General features: G+C 38.8%; 3 protein-coding genes across 3 annotated transcripts; 1 reads left to right on the top strand and 2 right to left on the bottom strand.

Annotated features, from left to right (window-relative positions):
- Positions 1 to 4416: 4416 nt before the first annotated feature.
- Positions 4417 to 8059, bottom strand: LOC132101903 (extracellular calcium-sensing receptor-like). The gene is made up of 6 exons (XM_059507127.1): positions 7845 to 8059; positions 7205 to 7496; positions 6196 to 7011; positions 5881 to 6108; positions 5448 to 5571; positions 4417 to 5330 (listed from the first exon to the last, which is right to left on the bottom strand). Exons 1-6 carry the CDS (start codon positions 8057 to 8059, stop codon positions 4417 to 4419), a joined length of 2589 nt encoding a protein of 862 aa, XP_059363110.1.
- A 1758-nt stretch (positions 8060 to 9817) lies between these two features.
- LOC132101902 (extracellular calcium-sensing receptor) lies at positions 9818 to 13170 on the bottom strand. Its single transcript, XM_059507126.1, has 6 exons — positions 13005 to 13170; positions 12451 to 12742; positions 11520 to 12332; positions 11202 to 11378; positions 10840 to 10963; positions 9818 to 10722 (listed from the first exon to the last, which is right to left on the bottom strand). Exons 1-6 carry the CDS (start codon positions 13112 to 13114, stop codon positions 9818 to 9820), a joined length of 2421 nt encoding a protein of 806 aa, XP_059363109.1. The 5' UTR covers positions 13115 to 13170.
- Positions 13171 to 15083: 1913 nt separating this feature from the next.
- Positions 15084 to 20032, top strand: LOC132101901 (extracellular calcium-sensing receptor). Its single transcript, XM_059507124.1, has 6 exons — positions 15084 to 15310; positions 15577 to 15883; positions 16731 to 17549; positions 17643 to 17870; positions 17950 to 18073; positions 18993 to 20032. The coding sequence occupies exons 1-6, from the start codon at positions 15084 to 15086 to the stop codon at positions 19895 to 19897; spliced, it is 2610 nt and encodes an 869-aa protein (XP_059363107.1). The 3' UTR covers positions 19898 to 20032.
- Positions 20033 to 20423: the final 391 nt, after the last annotated feature.

The following is a 20423-nucleotide window of genomic DNA, read 5'->3' as shown; positions in this document are numbered from 1 at the left end:
CGAATTAATTTTCGCTAGCATTTTTTCCCCTGTATTTGAAATTACATATAAATGTCTGAAAAAAAAAATAGATTTGCGAGAAAATAAGCTCTTAACTTAAATGATTAAGTATTATAGGCACAAACTAAAACTAAAAAAACTAAGGTTTATCATAGAGGAAACAGTTACTGATCAAGTGCAACAAGCAACCTAATTAACATGTGAGTATTACTAGGCACCTCTCTCCAAGTGTCTACCTGACATGCTGCTTGGATAGCTTTTCAATACTTTATTTTTTGTGTGGTTAAGTTGAAAATGCATGTCTTTTAAAAAGTAGTACATTTTAAAAGTTGCCAAACATATATAAAAAACATAAAAAATAAAATAATAAAATCTGCTTGGAAAACAAGTTGCAATAGTAGTCTAAGAAATTGCTAGATCTAAACAAAAATGGCAACACTGAAGGCTACTCCCATCAAAATGTCACAAACTGCCTTTTCCTATAGCCTACAGCTAAAGCAGCTGAAGTCAAGTGCAAGGCTGCCTCTGCTTGCAGCCCAGGCCCACACATCTCTTTTTCACGTCTTTTTTTAACCTATTTTTTCCTTTTTAGTGGCCTCCAGCTCCTAAAGCAGACACTAACTTGAGGCTGTCTCCATTCGCAACACAGACCAACTCCTCTCTTTCTTTTCCTCTATTTTTCTTACGCTTCTCTGTTTCCCACCTCAAGCCCCAGAGGCCGAAATTAAGCATGAGGGTGCCTCCTCTGACATTTGCGGCACCTGCTCATCTCCCTCACAGCTCTCTACTTCATTTAAAATCATAATATTATCTTTTTATATCAACATAAATGCCCGCTCCACCAAATGCTGTTGCCTCTGAGCCCCCTCCAGTGGTTCACAACATCCAGGCATAAATCCTGGCAAGTGCGGACATAGACCCCTCATCTAAGGTCATCACTAAACAAAATTTTCTGACATGTTATCGGAAGCAGTTTATTAGATTTGTTAAGTGAAAGTTGGGACATTTGCCATACTCAGAATTGGTGCTCTGCATTTAACCCATCCAAGTGCACACACACAGTGAGTAGTGAACACACTCCCGGAGCAGTGGGCAGCTATATACAGCTGCCCGGGGAGCAAATGGGGGTTCATTGCCTTGCTCAATGGCAAGATGAAGAGATTGAGGGGGAAGAGAGCACTGTTCATTCATCCCCCCACCCACCTACAACTCCTTTCAGCACAGAGACTCGAACCTGCAACCTTTGAGTTACAAGTCCAACTCTCTAACCATTAGGCCACAGCTGCTTCAAACAATTAAAAAATTACGCAAAGTAATCCTCATACCAACTACCCTTTTAGACACCTCAAGTCGTTCTGAGTATTGAACTCCCTGTCAGGTGCTGCAAGAGTGGTCCCCGTGGAGCAAATATGTAACTACTGGTAAGGATCACCCATCTGATGCAGTGATTATTGACTTTTCATCAGGTGAGGAATTCAATAAGAGAGCCTTCCCGTTCCAGTGAATGTTTTCTTTCAAATAACAGTGATGCTTACCCGTCCGTGAAGTATTGAACTCCTGTCGAATGCTACAAGAGCCCTTCCGTTCAAGGAATCTTGGCCTTTATGTCCAACTACCGCCGGATGCCGGCGAGAGCCTGCTGGCCACACAACCTTACCTTTTTCATTCTACTGTCTGCAAGGCTTACCCATCCAATGCAGTGAGTTATTGAACTCCCATCGGATGCCGACGAGAACCTCCTGGCCACACAACTTTACCTCTCCGTCTTACGTCCGGAGAGGCTTACACGTTCGATGAAATGAGTCCCATCGGACATCGGCGAGAGTCTCCCAGCTAGACAACTTTTCTTTTTCCATTCTACGGTTGGCGAGGCTTACCCGTTTGATACTGTGTGCTCCCTTCAGATGTTGGCGAGAGTATGTCGGCAACATAACTTTACCTTTCTGTTCGATGGTTGGCGAGGCATAGCCATCCGACGCCATGAGTATCGACCTCCTGCTGAAAGCTGTCCAAGACCTCTCAGCTATACTCATGTCTTTTCCCCCTGCCTGGGGAGGCTTACCCATTCAATGTTCTGAGTATGATACCCCATCGGATGCTGCCAGAGCCCTCCCAGTCGGGTTTTCCTTGTATCTCTCCCCGCCCAGCGAGGCTTACCCCTCTGACGCAGTGAGTCTTGATCTCCCATCAGATGTCGGCAAGAGTACTGCCGGTTGGGCTTCTATACTTTTGCCGCTCGCAAGCGAGACTTATCCATCCGATGCCATGAGTCTTGATCTACTGTTGGATGTCGCAAGAGTCCTCCTTGACGAACGGCCCAAAGCCATTACATCTGACAAACCGAGAGGACCCATACGTCCATTTTCCTGAGTCTTGATCTCCAGTCAGAGGCTTCATGGGCCCTCTCGATCAACAATTTTGCCCATTGCCCACTGATTATCAGGGGCCTATCAGCCAGTAGGTGTTCTCACTTCTCAATTTTCCAGTCGAGGCAACTCGTACCCTCCTGGTAGGGCTATAAAATCATGCTGCTTCTTCCCCATCAGCTGGTAGGGCTCACCCGTTCCAATGCTGTGAGCTCCCATTGAGCATTGACTCGAGCCCTCTTGACCGGACGTCCCAAAGCAAACCATGTAGTCCAATAACAGTAGCCGGTAGGGCCTACCCTTCGAAAAGTGAAAGTGAAAGTGAAAGTGAAAGTGACGTGACATTCAGCCAAGTATGGTGACCCATACTCAGAATTTGTGCTCTGCATTTAACCCATCCGAAATGCACACACACAGAGCAGTGAACACACACTGTGAGCACACACCCGGAGCAGTGGGCAGCCATTTATGCTGCGGCGCCCGGGGAGCAGTTGGGGGTTCGATGCCTTGCTCAAGGGCACCTAAGTCGTGGTATTGAGGGTGGAGAGAGAGCTGTACATGCACTCCCCCCACCCACAATTCCTGCCGGCCCGGGACTCGAACTCACAACCTTTCGATTGGGAGTCCGACTCTCTAACCATTAGGCCACGACTTCCCCAAATGCAGAATGCATAAGTCGCTCCCACCTGAGTATGTAGGCTCTTCCGGCTTGCCAATCAGGCGACTTCTCAAAACATCCCTGCCATAACTCAATGCTTTTTTTTTTTTTTGGGGGGGGGGGGGGTGTTTTTAGTCTGCTGGCTGTCCTTTGGTCAATTGCTTTTTGGGGGATACTCTAGGATTGGGCCATTCCCGAGCTCGGAGCCCTTCCCTGGACAGCATGCCAAATATGCATTACCATACTACAGCTAATTATATGTAAGTGTGAACTTGTGAATTCATCATTTGTAAATGTTTATAAACACTCAATTAATGAAAATATTGCAATGTAAACAGATTGAATGGTGTTACCTTATAGTCATCAAATTGACCCCTTACCCAACCCATAAACCTACCCACGCAACCAAACCTGAGCCTAACCCTACCCATATCACACCTCAATAACAGCAAAAGTGTAGTGCATTAATAAGAAAAGCTTTTGATCATAGTACAACATCTGTTAAAATCATTTGTAGATTTTTAAGATGTGCTTATGAAATAAAAGTTTCATGATATTTTTAAGCATTTTAATTTGCATGAAATGTAAATTATTAGGTAATGTTTAATACGTTTATTAATAAACATTAACAAGCACATTATTTCACGTTTCTAGAAACGTGAATATATAATAACCAATGATCTGTTAATCATTATATAATGTTTGTTAAGGATTTTTATGAAAGATATTAAAAGTGTTACCAGTTTTTGTAATGCACCATTTTGTTGTGTTTATCAAAGGAGCTTTTAGCACTCCCAATTCCTACAAGCTTCTTTCCTTAATGCTAATCAACACAGAGCTGATACACATAGTGTATATGTTTATTCACATACCAATCAGTGCCTTTCGCTAACAGTGCCCATTAAAATTCTACTAGCCACTGTTATCGAAGGCATACTGTATATAAAATGTTTTTTACTAGGCATTGTTTGCAAAGGCACTGATTTCTATGTGAATACGAATACACGTGTTTCCACAATACTTATTTCGCTATTCTTAATCAAAAGTCATTTTCTTTTAATATATTTATTTTAATGACATAATCATTCATGAAAAATATACCATCTGTACACAGAGTGTCTACCTTGTAAGCAGTAGTTAAATAATAACATGCATGATATTTGTGAGTAACATTATTTTATATCAGATTGACCGAGATAATCTAAGCAAAATCAACTAAAAAAGAAAAGAAAAAAAAAACCTGCCACGAGAACCTAATGAACCTGTGGGAGATATACATTTGATATCAGTTTATTTGATGGTAAATAAGCAACACAGACACATACAATTTGAAGTAATTGGATGTTTAATTTTATTTACAGGATCTTTTACTAGTCTGTTTAGCATGTATAACTATTTCTTTTGGGTTGATCTTCTCATGATGGCTTTTTTAGTGTTTCTTTCTGGGTGTAATATAATTACGTAGCACTTTGGGGCAAATATGGCCACCAGTAATCCAAAACTGGAAGCTAGTATGGCAAAAATCTCCACAGCCACTGCATATTTCCCTGGTGAGCTCACATATACTGGAACAAATGTAATCCACACAGCACAGAAAATCAGCATGCTGAAAGTGATGAACTTTGCTTCATTAAAATTATCTGGAAGTTTCCTGGCCATGAAGGCTAACAGGAAACTTGCTACTGCCAACAGTCCAATGTATCCTAACAGCACAGAAAAACCAGCCACTGAGCCTATAGTACATTCATATACTATTTTAGAGCGTATATACTGATTATTTTTATGGGGTGTCGGGGATGCAGTAGATAACCAGACTGTGCATATTGCTACTTGTGTAGAAGTAAGGGCTAAAACGGTTCCTCTTTGCTGTGTTGAACCAAACCACTTTATGGCAGATTTGCCTTCTGGCCGAGATGACTTGAACACGGCTATTACCACCATAGTCTTCACCAGGATGCTGGAGATGCACAGGACAAAGCTTATGCCAAACACAGCATGTCTTAACTGACATGTCCACAACTGGGGCCGGCCAATGAACAGCAGCACACACAGGAAACACAGTTTGAGTGACAACAGCAGCAGGAAGCTAAGCTCTGAGTTGTTAGCACGTACTACAGGAGTGTTATGGTGATGAGCAAATATGACCATCACAAAAGCACAGAAACTAGTGCCTAAGAGGGAAGCAGTGGTTAGAGAAATCCCAAGCGGACCTTCATAGGATAGAAATTCAACTTCTTTAGGAACACACTGATAATTTTTTGGACTTGGCCAATACTCATCTGGACACATGAAGCATTCAGGTGAATCTGTAAGAGACAGAAAGAAAGAGAGATATAGGACAGAATCACAGTATAATTATATTAAGAATGATCCAATATTTATGATCAAGTACATATTTAATTTGCAAACATTAATCTTCTCACTTGTTGTATTAGAAATCTCTCCATCGCCACATGGCAGGCAGTCAAAACAGCAGACAGGAAAGCCTTTCCTCCTAGCTTGTCTGGTGCCTGGGGGGCAGCTCTCACTGCACACGGACTGTGGGGGCTGAAGGAGGATTATTATTATTATTATTATTATTATTATTAGTACTATTATTATTTCAAGGTATATGCATTTACATACACCTTAAATGCATATGTTTGATTATTGCTATTTTTTATCATATTATTTCATGTCACTGAATAGAGTAATATATATATATATATATATATATATATATACTTAAAAGGGTACAAAGACTTATTTATTAATTTACTGCTACTTTGGTACTCATCGGCCAACAAAATGTTGTTGTTTTTAATTAGACATTCAGACTAAACATCCTAACCAAGAAGTAAGTAACATGCTATTTGCCTTTTTTGTCTCAAAATTCCAGTATAATGCATCCTCATCCAGTGTGAGCACTTTCCCTGTTGTTGCCCCTTCATCTATCACACCAACTGTGCGGACAACAATCGATCCATCAGACCTTGGGTGCCAGTTCATCACATCATAGATGGCCAGAGCATCTCCATTCTCATCAAATGACACACGATCCCCAAAACCTGTGGTGAAGTTCACTTTTTTTAGGTAGTGAACCAGCTGTACAGTTTGTAGACAGAACGTGTTATATTAAATATGTAGCAGAACTTTGTATATTGTGTGCACTATACTGTACATGAGCTTTACCTGCCAGGGTTTCAGGTTGGTTATGCTGGCACAGCTGTTCCCACTGAATGGTCCTCTCCCCTCCTCACACTGCATCAGGTTATGAAGCGCATGTGCCAGGGCATAAACTGCCTTATACACATTATATGAGGCCCTCAGCTCTGATACATCAGTGAATGCTGTTTCTGTGCTGCTCAGATCCTCTTGCCCTGAACATTTTGTTCCACCTTGTTCTTGTTGTTCATCTACAGCCTCAAACTTGCACCCAAACATTTTCTCCCAGAAGATTTTTATTGTGCTGTTTTTTGGATTATTGTCAGGGTGGAGATGTATCAGAAAGTCATGAAGTCCCTGAATCTGTCCACGACGGATGGCAATGCCCAGTGTCCCTCCCAGTAGAGGCAAATATTGTGGAGTTTGTAGGACAGGTGTTGTTGTCCAAGCCTCACTTGCAATCCACTGCCTGCCTGTCACATTTTGTGACAACAACTCATCCATCAGGGATGACAAATCAGTTGAGAATGCTACAACTACCTTGGCTGTAGATGTCTGTATAACCCCTACTATTCTATTAATGTCTCTGTGGTTATTATCATAAGGCAAAATCTCAGAGAATGCCACACAACCCCCAAACAGCTGCATTTCATGCTGGAAGGACTGAGCAGCATAGATGCCGTAGTCATCATCACTGTAGATGAGACCAACCCAGGTCCATCCAAAATGTCTCAAGATCTGAACCATAGCCCGCACCTGGAAGGCATCACTGGGGATTGTTCTGAAGAAAGAGGGGTACTTTCTCCTGTTACTCAAACAGGAGCAAGTGGCATAGTAACTAACCTAATGCAAATCACAAGAACAAAACAAAGTTTCTCAGGCAAAATTTCACACTGTGAATGAAATTCACAAGTAATAAAGCAAGAAAATAAAATAGTTTTAAAACATGTACACACACTTTTTTTAATTATTGACACACTGATATTTGGAAACAAATATTGTATATTTTATGGCAAGAACAAATATCATGTCTTACCATAGGAACTCGAAACAGACCTAGAACACTAGAAATTGCTATTGATTGACTTGAACCTGGGTCCCCCACAATCCCAATCACCGGAGGAGGGCCAGTGCACTTGATGTCTGAGAAGAACTCCTCTGTCCCACTAGCTAGGGATATGGCAGCCCGGAACGCCACTCCAAGTCGTAAGCAGTTGTCATAGATTTGGTAACCAAGCGTGATGTTAGGCAGCAGGTCGTTATTATTGTTAATCTCATTTATGGCAAAAACCATAGTCAGTGCCTGCTGGAAACTTGCCATATAGAATCTGGAAATAACAACACAAATTTTAGGACTAAAATTTAATTTATCTAGCTCACTGTATTTTTTTAAATCAGAGATCAATTGTAATATAATTATTATATAATGTATATTACAACCACATTTCTATTTTATCCTTGTGCTTTTCTGCCCACTATTTGAGTTTTATATATTAGTTGAGTTGAATAACAAAATATAGAAGTCACAGGAAACAACTAATTTAGAAACATATTGTTGACAATTCACAATCAGCAATATGTTATTGTTCTTTTTTATCTTTTTATTTAAATCTCATTTTACATTTCTTTCATACTCTTTGTTAAGCACAGCAGTACTCAATTCAATCCAAACTCACTCCTCACACTGGGGCAGTTGTGGCTCAGTTCTGAAGGTAAGTTCTGGGAAGACTTTGAGGTGCTGAACCTCAAACAGGCCTCCAATGATGAAGTCTCCAACCTGGTACATCCCGTTCAACTTGAAGCGTCCTCGAAGCTGACAAGAGTCTGAGATAAAAGTAGCAGAGATATAGTTAAATGACAGATACAGGCAGATATTTAGAGTGAACCACATCTCCGTTCTTTTTTCCTTTTTCTTTATGGCAAACTCAGCTAAACTCACTGTATGACCCAGTGTGTGGTATTCTTTTAATGTAGGGGAGGTGTCACTTGAGAAATAAGGACATCCTTCTGGGTAACTGTTTGGTATCACATTTCACTTTGGTAAAGTGTGACAAGGTTTTTTTCATTCATTCATTCATTCATTCATTCATTCATTCATTCATTCATCCATCCATCCATTCATTCAATCCTTCTGTCCATTAACCTAAAGACCATATGGTGGTTTGCAGGGACTCTCAATATGTGTAATGCATAATGGGTTTTATACTGTACTTTCTATCACACTGTTTCTTAAACCTACCCCTCACAGAAAGTTTGTGCATTTGTATATATAAATAAATAAATAAATAAATAACACAATTTAGTATGTTTCTTTTTTCTTTTTAAATCTTTTGAATGATTGGGACATAGGCAGTGTCCTTATAAACTACCTTCACACTGTGATACCTCTGTCATACCAATATCATTATACAAATTTGTGTCCCCATAAACCACCCAAACCAGTGCACACACACACTCAAATCACCAAAACATAGATTGTGCATTAGAAGCTAATTGGGCAAACAATTATGGAATGTGAGCATTCTCACAGTTCTACACACACATGCACACACAAATGCACACACATACATATGGACACACACACGTTTGTTTTTGTGAAAAGTAGAGACATCCCATAGGAGTAATGGTTTTTATACTGTACAAAATGTATATTCTATGGTCCTACGCCAACCCTACACCTAACCCTAACCCTCAGAGGAAACTCTGTGCATTTTTACTTTGTCAAAAAAACTCATTCTGTATGGTAAATAAGCTTTTTGAAGAATGGGGACATGGGTTATGTCCTCTTAAGTCACCCTCTGCTTGTAATACCTGTGTCATACTCATGTCATTATACAAAGTTGTGTCCTGATATGTCACAAACACACACACACACACACACTTATTCATTCATACATTCATTCACATTCCGTTAAGCTCCATCCTGATTTTAGATTAATTTGAATGCAACATCTCATCCCATAATCACTTATTCTGTGCCACCTGTTCTTAGTAAGGCATGATTTAATAAGGTTAACATGACATCATAATATTGCCTGTAGGTGGAGTACGCTGACTACAATATATGAAGGTGGCGATAGATCAGCCTATTGTTGATACATTTTATTTATTTGCTTAAATTCCAGGTTTAATAATAAAAGTCAGTCAACAGCATTTGTGGCATAATGTAGATACAAATAAAATAAAAAAGTAATGTCCATTTTATTCTTAAAAAAAAAAAAAAAAATTATATATATATATATATATATATATATATATATATATATATATATATATATATATATATATATATATATGTTAAGGTAAGTGACTTACAATAAATAAGGCCAATTTGTAAATGTTAAAATATTATTTCACACAACACATAAACAATATGCATGCTAGGATGATTTAAATTAATATTTTCTGTGTAAATCATTTGTAAATTGATTTTTAGATAAAAATGCTTCTTTCAACTGAAACGTTGTGAGGGTATGTGAGGGATTTGTTAGACCTGACAGAGGTTAATCTGAAAACCAGCACATCTTATTTGATCGAAAACAGCTGCTAATTGTTTTTAACCTGCATCAAAGCTATTTATTAATGTTTCAAAAAGCAGTACATTTGTTCATCATTAAAATAAAAAATAAAAATCATCAGGCTTTTTTTTTTAGGATGTTCTTCCCATGATGGCTTTTTTAGTGTTTCTTTCTGGGTGTACAATAATGATGTAGCACTTTGGAGCAAATATGGCTACCAGTAATCCAAAACTGGAAGCCAGTATTGCAAATATCTCCACAGCCACTGCATATTTCCCTGGTGAGCTCACATATGCTGGAACAAATGCAATCCACACAGCACAGAAGATCAACATGCTAAAAGTAATGAACTTTGCTTCATTAAAATTATCTGGCAGATTTCTCGCAAGGAAGGCTAACAGGAAACTTACTGCTGCTAAAAGGCCAATATAGCCGAGTAGCATGGAAAACCCAGCCACTGAGCCTATAGTACATTCAAATACTATTTTGGAATTGGTATACTGATTATTTTTATGGGGTACTGGAGATGCATTTGATAACCAGACTGCACATATTACAACCTGGAGAGCTGTTAGGACCAGAACCGTGCACCTTTGCTGAGCTGCTCCAAACCATTTCATGGCACTTTTACCCTCTGGGCGAGATGACTTGAACACAGCTATTACCACCATAGTCTTCACCAGGATGCTGGAGATGCACAGGACAAAGCTTATACCAAATACAGCATGTCTTAACTGGCATGTCCACAACTGAGGCCGGCCAATGAACAGTAGAACACACAGAAAACATAGTTTGAGTGATAACAGTAGCAGAAAGCTGAGCTCTGAATTGTTAGCTCGCACAACTGGAGTATGGCGGTGATGTGCAAATATGACAACTACTGCAGAACAGATACAGGTGCCAAGCAAGGAAGCAGTGCTCAAGGAAATGCCCAGAGGTTCCTCATAGGATAGAAACTCCACTTCTTTAGGGACACACTCATCCTTTTTTGGGTTGGACCAGAACTCATCTGGACACACTGTGCACTCAATGGAATCTATGTATATGGAAATTAAAGAGAGAGAAAAATAAAAACAGAGGCATAATGTTGAACTGTGATTAAATAATAATACTGTTTTAACTGATGTAATTTTGTGGGCATGACTCTCCTCACCTGAAATATTAGAAATTTCTCCATCTGCACATGGCAGGCAGTCAAAACAGCAGACAGGAAGGCCCTTCCTTCTGGCTCGCCTGGTGCCTGGGGGGCAGCTCTCACTGCACACAGACTGTTGAGGCTGAAGGACACATAAAACACAGACACACAGAGAAATGCACACACACACACACAAACACACACGAATAGTGTACAGTGTGTTTGTATAATTTCCAAAAGGTATACTTCATTCAGCAAAAACTACACACATAATATAATATCATAGGAGGGCTCTGTTTCAATATTTTAAAAGATTGAAAAAGACTTGCTTTATTTGTCTCTAAGTTCCAGTATATTTCATCCTCCTCCAATGTGAGCACCTTCCCTCTTGCTGCCCCTTCGTCTACCACACCAACTGTTCGAGCAACTATTGACCCATCAGAGTTTCGCTGCCAGTTCAACACATCATATATGGCCAGAGCATCTCCATTCTTATCAAATGAAACATGATCCCCAAAGTCAGTGGTGAAGTTCACTTTCTGTAGGTAGTGAACCAGCTGTACAGTTTTTAGACAGAACATATCCATCTTAATGATTTGTATGAATATTTTTGTTTTCATTTTCCATTTAGCTATTCTATATAACTTGAAATTAACAGTATAACTGATAAGCTATGCTTCTATCCACAGGAGTCTTACCTGCCAGGGTTTAAGGTTTGTTATATCGCCACATCTGTTCCCACTGAATGGTCCTCTCCCCTCCTCACACTGCATAAGGCCATGAAGTGCATGTGCCAGGGCATAAACTGCCTTATACACATTATATGAGGCCCTCAGCCCTGAAACATCACTGTATGCTGTTTCTGTGCTGCTTAAATCTTCCTGTCCTGTACACATATTTTCTCCCTCTCTGCCTCCAGTGTCAAAGGTGCACCCAAACATGTTCTCCCAGAAGATTCTCACCATATTATTTCTCAAATTGCTGTCAGGATGGAGGCGTAGCAGAAATTCCTGAAGTCCCTGAATCTCTCCTCGCCGTATGGCAATGCCCAGAGTGCCTCCTAGAAAGGGCAAAAGATGCTGAGTGTGAAACACAGATGAGGTGGCCCAAGCTTCACTTGCAATCCACTGCCTGCCTGTTATATTCTGCAATACCACCTCATCCATCAAAGGCAGCAGATAGGCTTCTGTGGAGAACACAACCACCACTCTTGCTGTAGAGGCCTGAATCACTTGTACAATGCGCTGGATGTCTACGTGGTTGTTATCAAGAGGCAATATTTCAGAAAAAGAAACACAACCTCCAAACATCTGCACTTCCTTTTGGAAGGACTGAGCGGCATAGATGCCATAGTCATCATCACTGTAGAGAAGACCAACCCAAGTCCATCCAAAATGCCTCAAAATCTGAATCATAGCCCTCACCTGGAAGGCATCACTGGGGATTGTTCTGAAGAAAGAGGGGTACTTTCTCCTGTCACTCAAACATGAGCAGGTGGCATAGTAGCTAACCTTATAGGAGAGATCATAATGACAAAAAAACCATTGTTATAGCATTTACTCTTAATTTAGCTGACAAAATGAAATATTTTGTGAAAGGTAACAGAATTTTATATTTAACTCATCCTACCATAGGTATTCGAAACAGTCCCAGCACACTGGATATTGCTATACAGTGAGTAGATCCGGGATCCCCCACAATCCCAATTACTGGAGGAGGGCCAGTACAGTTAAAATTGGAAACAATCTCATCTGTCCCACTAAGCAGGGCGGTTGCAGACCTGAATGCCAGTCCAAGCTTCACACAGTTGTCATACAGATGATAACCGAGGGTGATGTTAGGCAACAGTTTAGGATTGTTATTGATCTCATTTATGGCATATACCATAGTTTGTGCCTGCTGGAAACTTGCCATATAGAATCTAGAAAAGGCAGGACAATGTCTAAATTCAGTTACCCTGAAGAATATCAGAATATCATCATAAAAAAAAAAAATCTCATGATAAGATGATCTCTTGATCTCTCACATTTCAAACTTTTCATTATGCAATCAGCTCTAAAATAAAATATATATATATATATATATATATATAAATAAATAAAAAAGACTTTGTTCTGCATGTTTCCTTCTATTGTCTTTCAAATGTCCTTTCCTTTTTTGCCATGCATTTAGCCCAGGCTCACCGCTCACAATGTGACTGTTCCGGTTCTCTTTTAAAGTTCAATTCTGGGAACACTGTAATGAGATGAAATGCAAACAGGCCCCCAATGATAAGGTCTCCATCTTGGTACATCCCCTTCAACTTGAAGCGTCCCTGGAGCTGACAGAAGCTTGACCTGGTGATTGAAGATGCAGAGATACAGGTAAAGGACAGATAAAAACATACAAATAGTGTGATCCACATCTCTTTTACTTTCACTCATACACCCACTTGACTCATTAATGTAGTCATAAGTCAGCACTGTTTTATAGAGCAGGTGATGTCACATGGGTGTTAGGAAAGACGTCACTCTGGGTCTCACATTCTATGTTTCAGAATTTGCACAAAATAAATGCAACACAGTTACAAGTATTAAAGTGTAAAACTCAGGGGTGATATTTGTTATTTTCTAGCAATAAACATTCTCTTTTTTAACAACAACAACAAAAAAATAATAATAAAGAAGAAAATAAGTTTAAAAAGAAAAATTGAATAAATGGTCACAACAGAGAACTGGGACCATATGCTAACCACCTCCTTTTGAAGGATTATTTTAATAATAATAATAATAATAATAGTAGAAGTTAATAGTAATAGTTTAACAAATCTAACTTGTTCAGTTCTCATAAAAAGGTTCGTGATTCTAATGCACAAAAAAAAAAAAAACCTAGGTGGGGGAGTGTGTTCTTTAATATATCCAGTAGATGGCAGTCACTTAATGACAAGCTCTGTAATTTCTCACTTTTCTCATTTCTCTGATAAACCAATCTTTTCCTACTCAACACTCCTTACAAACATACACAGCCATACAGTCTCAAATGCACATAGATTGCCCTTCATAAAGAGCAGGAATAGTCCTGGGTTGAGTGTTGATCAGTCTGAGCTTTTTTTCTATATCATTGAAGTAACAAACAAATGGGAAAGAGAGAAAAAAGTATTAAAGTTTATTTTGTATGCTTTGTTCTCTGGACATCAGGAAGATTTTTTTTTTTTTTTTTTTTTGATGGTTCTAACAAAAATATGATTATGACAGATATTACATTATTATTTGATATTCTAATTTGGAAAATGTGTGTAAACATGACCATAAAAGTTTATTCCATTTATTTACACTTTATATATACACTGTGTCTAATTTGCATATTAATATGTTTTTGGGGGCATTGTGCAATGACAATGAAGTTTAATAATGAGAGCAATAGCTTAGCTGTCCCTAATAAACAGGCTGTATGTCCTGGTGTCCACCACAGAGAACATGTTCTGCAACAGAAATTCATATTCTGATTTGAATCCCCATAGCATTTTTCTGACATTTGTTTATGATGAACAATTTGAGAATTACAAAATAATATATTTTCATAGGAGTGGTGAGTTCAGTCAAACCTTCAAACGTTGTGTTTTTTTTTTTTTTTAAAGCCTTGAATGTGTTCTATCCAGACTTTTAACTGTGATGCTAAAATTTGCTAAAATTAATTGTCTTCTACAGATGAAAACGGTCTTTGGCTGTGTCTCAGGAGCATACTGTATGTACACACTTCGTTCTAGCTCACATGATTCCTGCAGGATCATAATTTGATCAATTTTAATATAATCCACAAACAATAAGAAGTTAAATGAAATTATAATCTATTCTTCCAATTTATTTGAAACTTTCAAATAATTATGCTGTTCTATATTTAAATTATATTTTAAAAAAGTGGTTATCTATAGTATATCTGCAGGTAATATTAAATATTGTAGCATATTATTATTATTATTATTATTATTTTAATGTTACACAATTCCAAGCTAGTAATGATCAAATTAATGTGATACTTTGCCACTATTTTAGGATCCCTAATACATTCCAAGGCACCTTGATATGAAGCATTATTAAATCACATGACCTAAGTAACTACTCCACCCACAAAGTATATCATTATTGGCCGTCTCATCTGATGTTTCATTTGGCATCTTGACACAATTTTTATAACTGAGAACTCTAGACATCAGACATTCCGGATGGGGTCCTCACTAGCTGTTTCCATGGTTGGATTTGAAAGCTTCAGTAATCGCCAATAAGATGCCAGTGACTAAACTGGTACCACTTGGTCTGTTGCTTCTGCTGTACTTCTTAGTAGTTTTCTCCAATGCATTGGACAATAAGTGCTGGACACTGGGTGATTTTAATTCACCAGTACTGGAAAAGGATGGTGATATTGTAATTGGAGGGCTGTTTCCCATACACTATATAGCCCCGGAAACTGACCATAATTTCTCTGAACGGCCACAGCATCAAGAGTGCAACAGGTGTGTGAAACAACATGCAGAGAACGAAGAACAGCAACGAAAAGATACAATAATAGACCAGTTTAAAATGATAAATATAAACCTTAAATGTAAAGTGAATGAGTTCTACACTTTGTTACCCACAACATTTACTGTATTATTATGCTAAAAGAAGGGTGTTTATCACTTCTGTGAACTGTTCTCAGAATAAGCTTGTTTGTTAACTTTTCACTAATGCTATACCTAGCTCTCGCCTTGTCTTTGCTCTCTCCAAATCTTTTCAACAGGTTTGATTTCCGTGCATTCCGCTGGGTCCAAACAATGGTGTTTGCCATTGAAGAAATTAACTGTAACTCTAGTTTATTACCAGGAGTGACACTAGGTTATCGGATCTTGGATAGCTGTGATCATGTGCACACCAGTCTGCAAAGCACGCTTTTCCTGGTGAATGGCACTTCCAGTCAAACACAGGATAATTCTGATGGCAGTGCCAAATGCCTTTCCACTGCGCCAGTGCCAGCTGTCATCGGTCTGGCATCATCATCGCCCACACGGGCTGTGGCACAAACTTTGGGTCCATTTGGAATTCCACTGGTATGAGTAAGAGATGATAATTCCAGTTATTTATTTATTGCTGTTAATTTATGTATTTACTTATTTCTTTGTTAAACAGCAAATGATTTGGCAAAATTTAAGTCAAAGCCTTTTCCATTTGCTGCTCGAAAGTTGTAATCAAAAGGCATAACTGTGAAACATATAGTTAAACTACGAGAGCAATATGCCATAGAGGTAAGCTTTGTGAGCATTTTATCAATGTTTTTCATGTTGTGTCTTCCAAGATTCAGCATTTATTGAAAACCTTAATGCTCATAAAAGCAAACCAGAAAAATACCAGCCAAAATATCTATTTTATGATTGTGCAAAAAATAAAAAAATAAAATAAAATAAAAAAATAAAAAATCAACTGGCACTTTAGCTTTTCTTTTGAACACATCATCTGTATAATAGGTTTCTCATTAGCTTTCCTCTGGGGTTTTAGTACTATTTATTCTCCTAATTCTAGTGCATACTATTAATTATTTATGTTGCAGCAAATGTCTAAAATATGTTATAATTTGCACAGTTTACACATACTTGTTTTCAGTACCAAAAAAAGTAATCATCTTCTGGAGAGAGAGAGAGAGAGAGAGAGAGAGAGAGAGAGAGAGAGAGAGAGAGAGAGAGTAGATCAGCATCTACAACTTGATCAGAGCAAAAAAATATATTTAAGACATATTTATGTACAATGTTCTAATGTTCTTCATTGGTAATTTTTTTTAAAACAGAGGAGTTAAAAATAAATAAATTTATAAAACTTCTGCCAAAAACAATCAGACAAATCCATGCTTTCACATCTCCCTTAATCTCCTTTTTTGTATATTTGTCTTTCTTCTCTTTAAAGATAAGCTACTTTGCGACCTGCACCTGTCTTACAGATAAGAAGGAATACCCTTCTTTCCTGCGTACTGTGCCCAGTGATGTATTTCAGGTGCAGGGACTGGTCCAGTTGGTTTCCCACTTTGGCTGGCGCTGGGTGGGTACAGTGGGCACAGATGATGACTACAGTCACTATGGCATCCAGGCCTTTACTGAGCAGCTTGAAAGACTTGGTGGCTGTATAGCCTTTCACCACACTATACCCAAAGCACCTTCACAGGCACAAATACATGCAATTCTTAATAGCCTGGAGGGTTCAACTGCACAAGTGATTATAGCATTTGCCACTGAAGGACAGCTGCTTCAGCTCTTGGTTGAAGCAGCTCATAGGAATCTAACAAGGATGCAATGGGTGGCCAGTGAAGCCTGGGTGACAGCTAAACTTCTCACTATCCCTGAGCTTCACCCTGTCCTGGATGGAACAGTGGGATTTTCCTTTAGGGGCACCACTATTCCAGGCTTGGCTGAATTTCTCCTCAGGATTAGACCCTCACCTAGACCTGAATCTGTTTTCACCAACATGTTTTGGGAGGAACTGTTTGGATGCAGGCTAGGTTATAAGGATGGTGGTGATTCTGAGTTGTCATCACTCTGTACTGGTTCAGAGGATCTAATCGATACTGAGAATAGCTATACTGATGTAGCAAGGGTGAGAATTTCATACAATGTTTATAAAGCAGTGTATGCTATTGCTCATGCTCTACACCAACTGTTACAATGTGGTTCTAAGGAACAAAGCTCAGATCACATCTGTAAGATTGAATCAAAGTTCTCTCCATTGCAGGTAGTATTTGTATGTGTGTCTTTAATAAAATGTGTAAAAATACATTTTATTAATTATTTTTTTTTTTTTTGATTGCCTTTACTAATTCAATAGCTCCTTCACTACCTGAAAAAAGTACATTTTACAAACCAGTTCAATGAGAAGGTGTATTTTGACAACAATGGAGAGCCTGTGCCCCTCTATGACATTATTAACTGGCAGAAAAATGACAGAGGTAAAATCTGGTTTCAGATGGTGGGCACCTATGATGGATCTGCCCCACATGGACAGCAGCTTAAGATAGATCAGGGGTTAATTCAATGGGCAGGGGGACACACTGAGGTGAGCCTGTGCTTGAATGGCAAACAGTTGTGAAGCTCCTAGTTATTAGTCTACTGATTATATAAAGTTTTCTATGTAGGTTCCTGTTTCCTTGTGCACCCCTCCTTGTCCCCCTGGAACACGGCAGGCCAATCAACCAGGACAGCCTGTCTGCTGCTTTGATTGTTTGCCCTGTGCTGAAGGGGAAATTAGCAATATGTCAGGTAAATATCTATCTATCTATCTATCTATCTATCTATCTATCTATCTATCTATCTATCTATCTATCTATCATCAGGAGCTACACATTATCACAAAAATAATCTGATCAGGACACCAATATGGACGGTTTTATTTTGTGATAATGACCGGACGACTGTCCAGTATCTCACTTATTACATGGCTACTCACCAAATAAATAAACATATGGACTTAAATTATTGATTTGAATAATTATAATATTAATATTGTATAATTCTAACTGTACTGTATATTAGCTTAAAGACTTGTGACCATCGGACAAGTGGTATGGAGAATGGATGAATAGAATGAGCTTAAAACTTATGCTAAGAAAAAAATAAAAAAAGACAATTGATCTAGCATTGAGTACAGTGGCCGAGAGAACTCAGTGCACTCACACATGCAAGCAGAAAATGCACCAGCAAGTTAAGAAAACATCTTCACCAGTTTGACAACATGTTTGGTTACAAATTAAACAAAAAAAAAAAATGTTTCCTTCAACATAAGAAGTCATGGCCATGAGAAATAGATGTTGTTCCCTCAACAAAGGCCACGACTTTACATCTCATTGCCATTACATGAGTGCGATGTTACCTTGAAAAAAAGACATTGTGGCCATGACAAAACTAAGTGAACCATGTGAACCATAATATGGAACAAGACAGCAATGTGATAATAAAGTAACAGATGTTTGGGTTGTGACCCACCTGACCCGTTATAACCCATCTAACCAGTACAGAATTATGGATGACTGTGAATTTTAGGAAACATTTGACTGCTGAATGCCACGATCAGTATTATGAATAAAGAAATCAAGTATTCCAAAACATATTTTTTTGTGTAACAATATTGTTTACATTTTGGAAATCTGGTTCACCCAAAGTGTCTGTTTCTGTCTCTTAGGTGCTACTGAGTGTATCAAGTGTCCCCAGTACTACTGGCCAAACAACGAAAGGGTTTCTTGTGTTGCTGTCATAGAGGAGTTCCTCTCATACCATGAAATTATGGGAATCATTCTCATAACTTTGTCTCTCTTTGGAGTCACTGTGGCAACTGTTATTACTGTGATTTTCTTCCTTTTTAGAAGCACACCCATAGTTAAGGCCAACAACTCTGAGATGAGTTTTCTACTGCTGTTGTCTCTCAAACTTTGCTTCCTTTGTTCACTGGTGTTTGTGGGCCGGCCCTCACCATGGACATGCCGTGCCCGCCAAGCTGCATTTGGGATCAGCTTTGTTTTGTGCATCTCATGCATACTGGTCAAAACCATTGTGGTGCTTTTGGCTTTTCGTTCTACTATGCCTGGTTCCATTTCTCTAAAGCTATTTGGCCCTCCACAGCAAAGGGTTTTCATTTTCTGCTGCACAACAGGCCAAGTTATCTTGTGTGCTTGCTGGCTGGCACTAGCACCTCCTTACCCCTACAAAAACACGTCCTATCAGGGTGGTAAGATTGTACTAGAATGTAAAGATGTGTGGCCGCTAGGATTTTACCTGGTACTGGGCTATATTGGATTACTCTCTTGTATGTGTTTTGCCCTTGCCTTCCTTGGAAGGAAACTTCCAGATACATTTAATGAAGCTAAGCTCATTACATTTAGTATGCTTATATTTTTTGCTGTGTGGATCTCATTTATACCAGCATACAACAGCTCACCAGGGAAATACACAGTAGCTGTTGAGATATTTGCCATTCTTGCTTCCAGTTTTGGACTTCTGTTTTGTATTTTTGTACCTAAATGTTATGTAATTCTGTTAAGGCCTGATCTAAATACCAAGAAGGGGATGACTGGAAAAATGTCAAAATGAAATGTTATTAACTTACATGACAGTGACCCAGTCTATGTGGTCAATATTTCATTCATCATATTGTTTGATTATGGTTGTTATATTGTTATAATGTATAGGCACCACTACTACTGTTTACCAAACTCATTTTGGTAAAATTTCTGTATTTTATTCCTGTGTGTAACCATACTTAACACTTGATAACCATGTTGAAATAATTAAAAAGCCTTTTATTGCCCAAATAATCAAGTTGACACGTGCAAACACAATTGAAAACATAATTTGCAATATGAACAATATCACACTCGTAGATGTGACATTTGGTTGTATATCGGCACGGCTGTGATTTGGCCATTGGGGAGTAAATGACCAGTGCTCTCTTCCACCCGCAATTCCACAACTGAGGTGTGACACTTGAACAAGGCACCGCACCATTGGTTGCCCGGTACTCTGGGTGTGTGTTCACTGTGTGTGTCTGCTCACTACTGTGCGTGTGTGTGTGTGCACTTAAACAGGTGCTTCTCAATAAATAAGAATATTGTGGAAA

The sequence above is a fragment of the Carassius carassius genome, chromosome 23 (assembly GCF_963082965.1).
Source record: "Carassius carassius chromosome 23, fCarCar2.1, whole genome shotgun sequence".
Lineage (NCBI taxonomy): Eukaryota > Metazoa > Chordata > Actinopteri > Cypriniformes > Cyprinidae > Carassius > Carassius carassius.
Note: the sequence above shows the minus strand (reverse complement) of the source record. Positions and strands in the feature narration are given on the sequence as shown.

Coding starts and splice junctions, on each gene's coding strand:
- LOC132101903 (XM_059507127.1), bottom strand. CDS start 8,059: ATGTGGTTCACTCTAAATATCTGCCTGTATCTGTCATTTAACTATATC. Junction 5,572..5,880: donor GGAATTTTGAGACAAAAAAG/GCAAATAGCATG, acceptor ATCCTCCTTCAG/CCCCCACAGTCCGTGTGCAG. Junction 5,331..5,447: donor AGAGATTTCTAATACAACAA/GTGAGAAGATTA, acceptor TGTCTCTTACAG/ATTCACCTGAATGCTTCATG.
- LOC132101902 (XM_059507126.1), bottom strand. CDS start 13,114: ATGTACCAAGATGGAGACCTTATCATTGGGGGCCTGTTTGCATTTCAT. Junction 12,743..13,004: donor GAACAGTCACATTGTGAGCG/GTGAGCCTGGGC, acceptor TGCCTTTTCTAG/ATTCTATATGGCAAGTTTCC. Junction 10,723..10,839: donor AGAAATTTCTAATATTTCAG/GTGAGGAGAGTC, acceptor CCATATACATAG/ATTCCATTGAGTGCACAGTG.
- LOC132101901 (XM_059507124.1), top strand. CDS start 15,084: ATGCCAGTGACTAAACTGGTACCACTTGGTCTGTTGCTTCTGCTGTAC. Junction 15,311..15,576: donor CAGCATCAAGAGTGCAACAG/GTGTGTGAAACA, acceptor TCTTTTCAACAG/GTTTGATTTCCGTGCATTCC. Junction 17,871..17,949: donor GGGCAGGGGGACACACTGAG/GTGAGCCTGTGC, acceptor TTTTCTATGTAG/GTTCCTGTTTCCTTGTGCAC.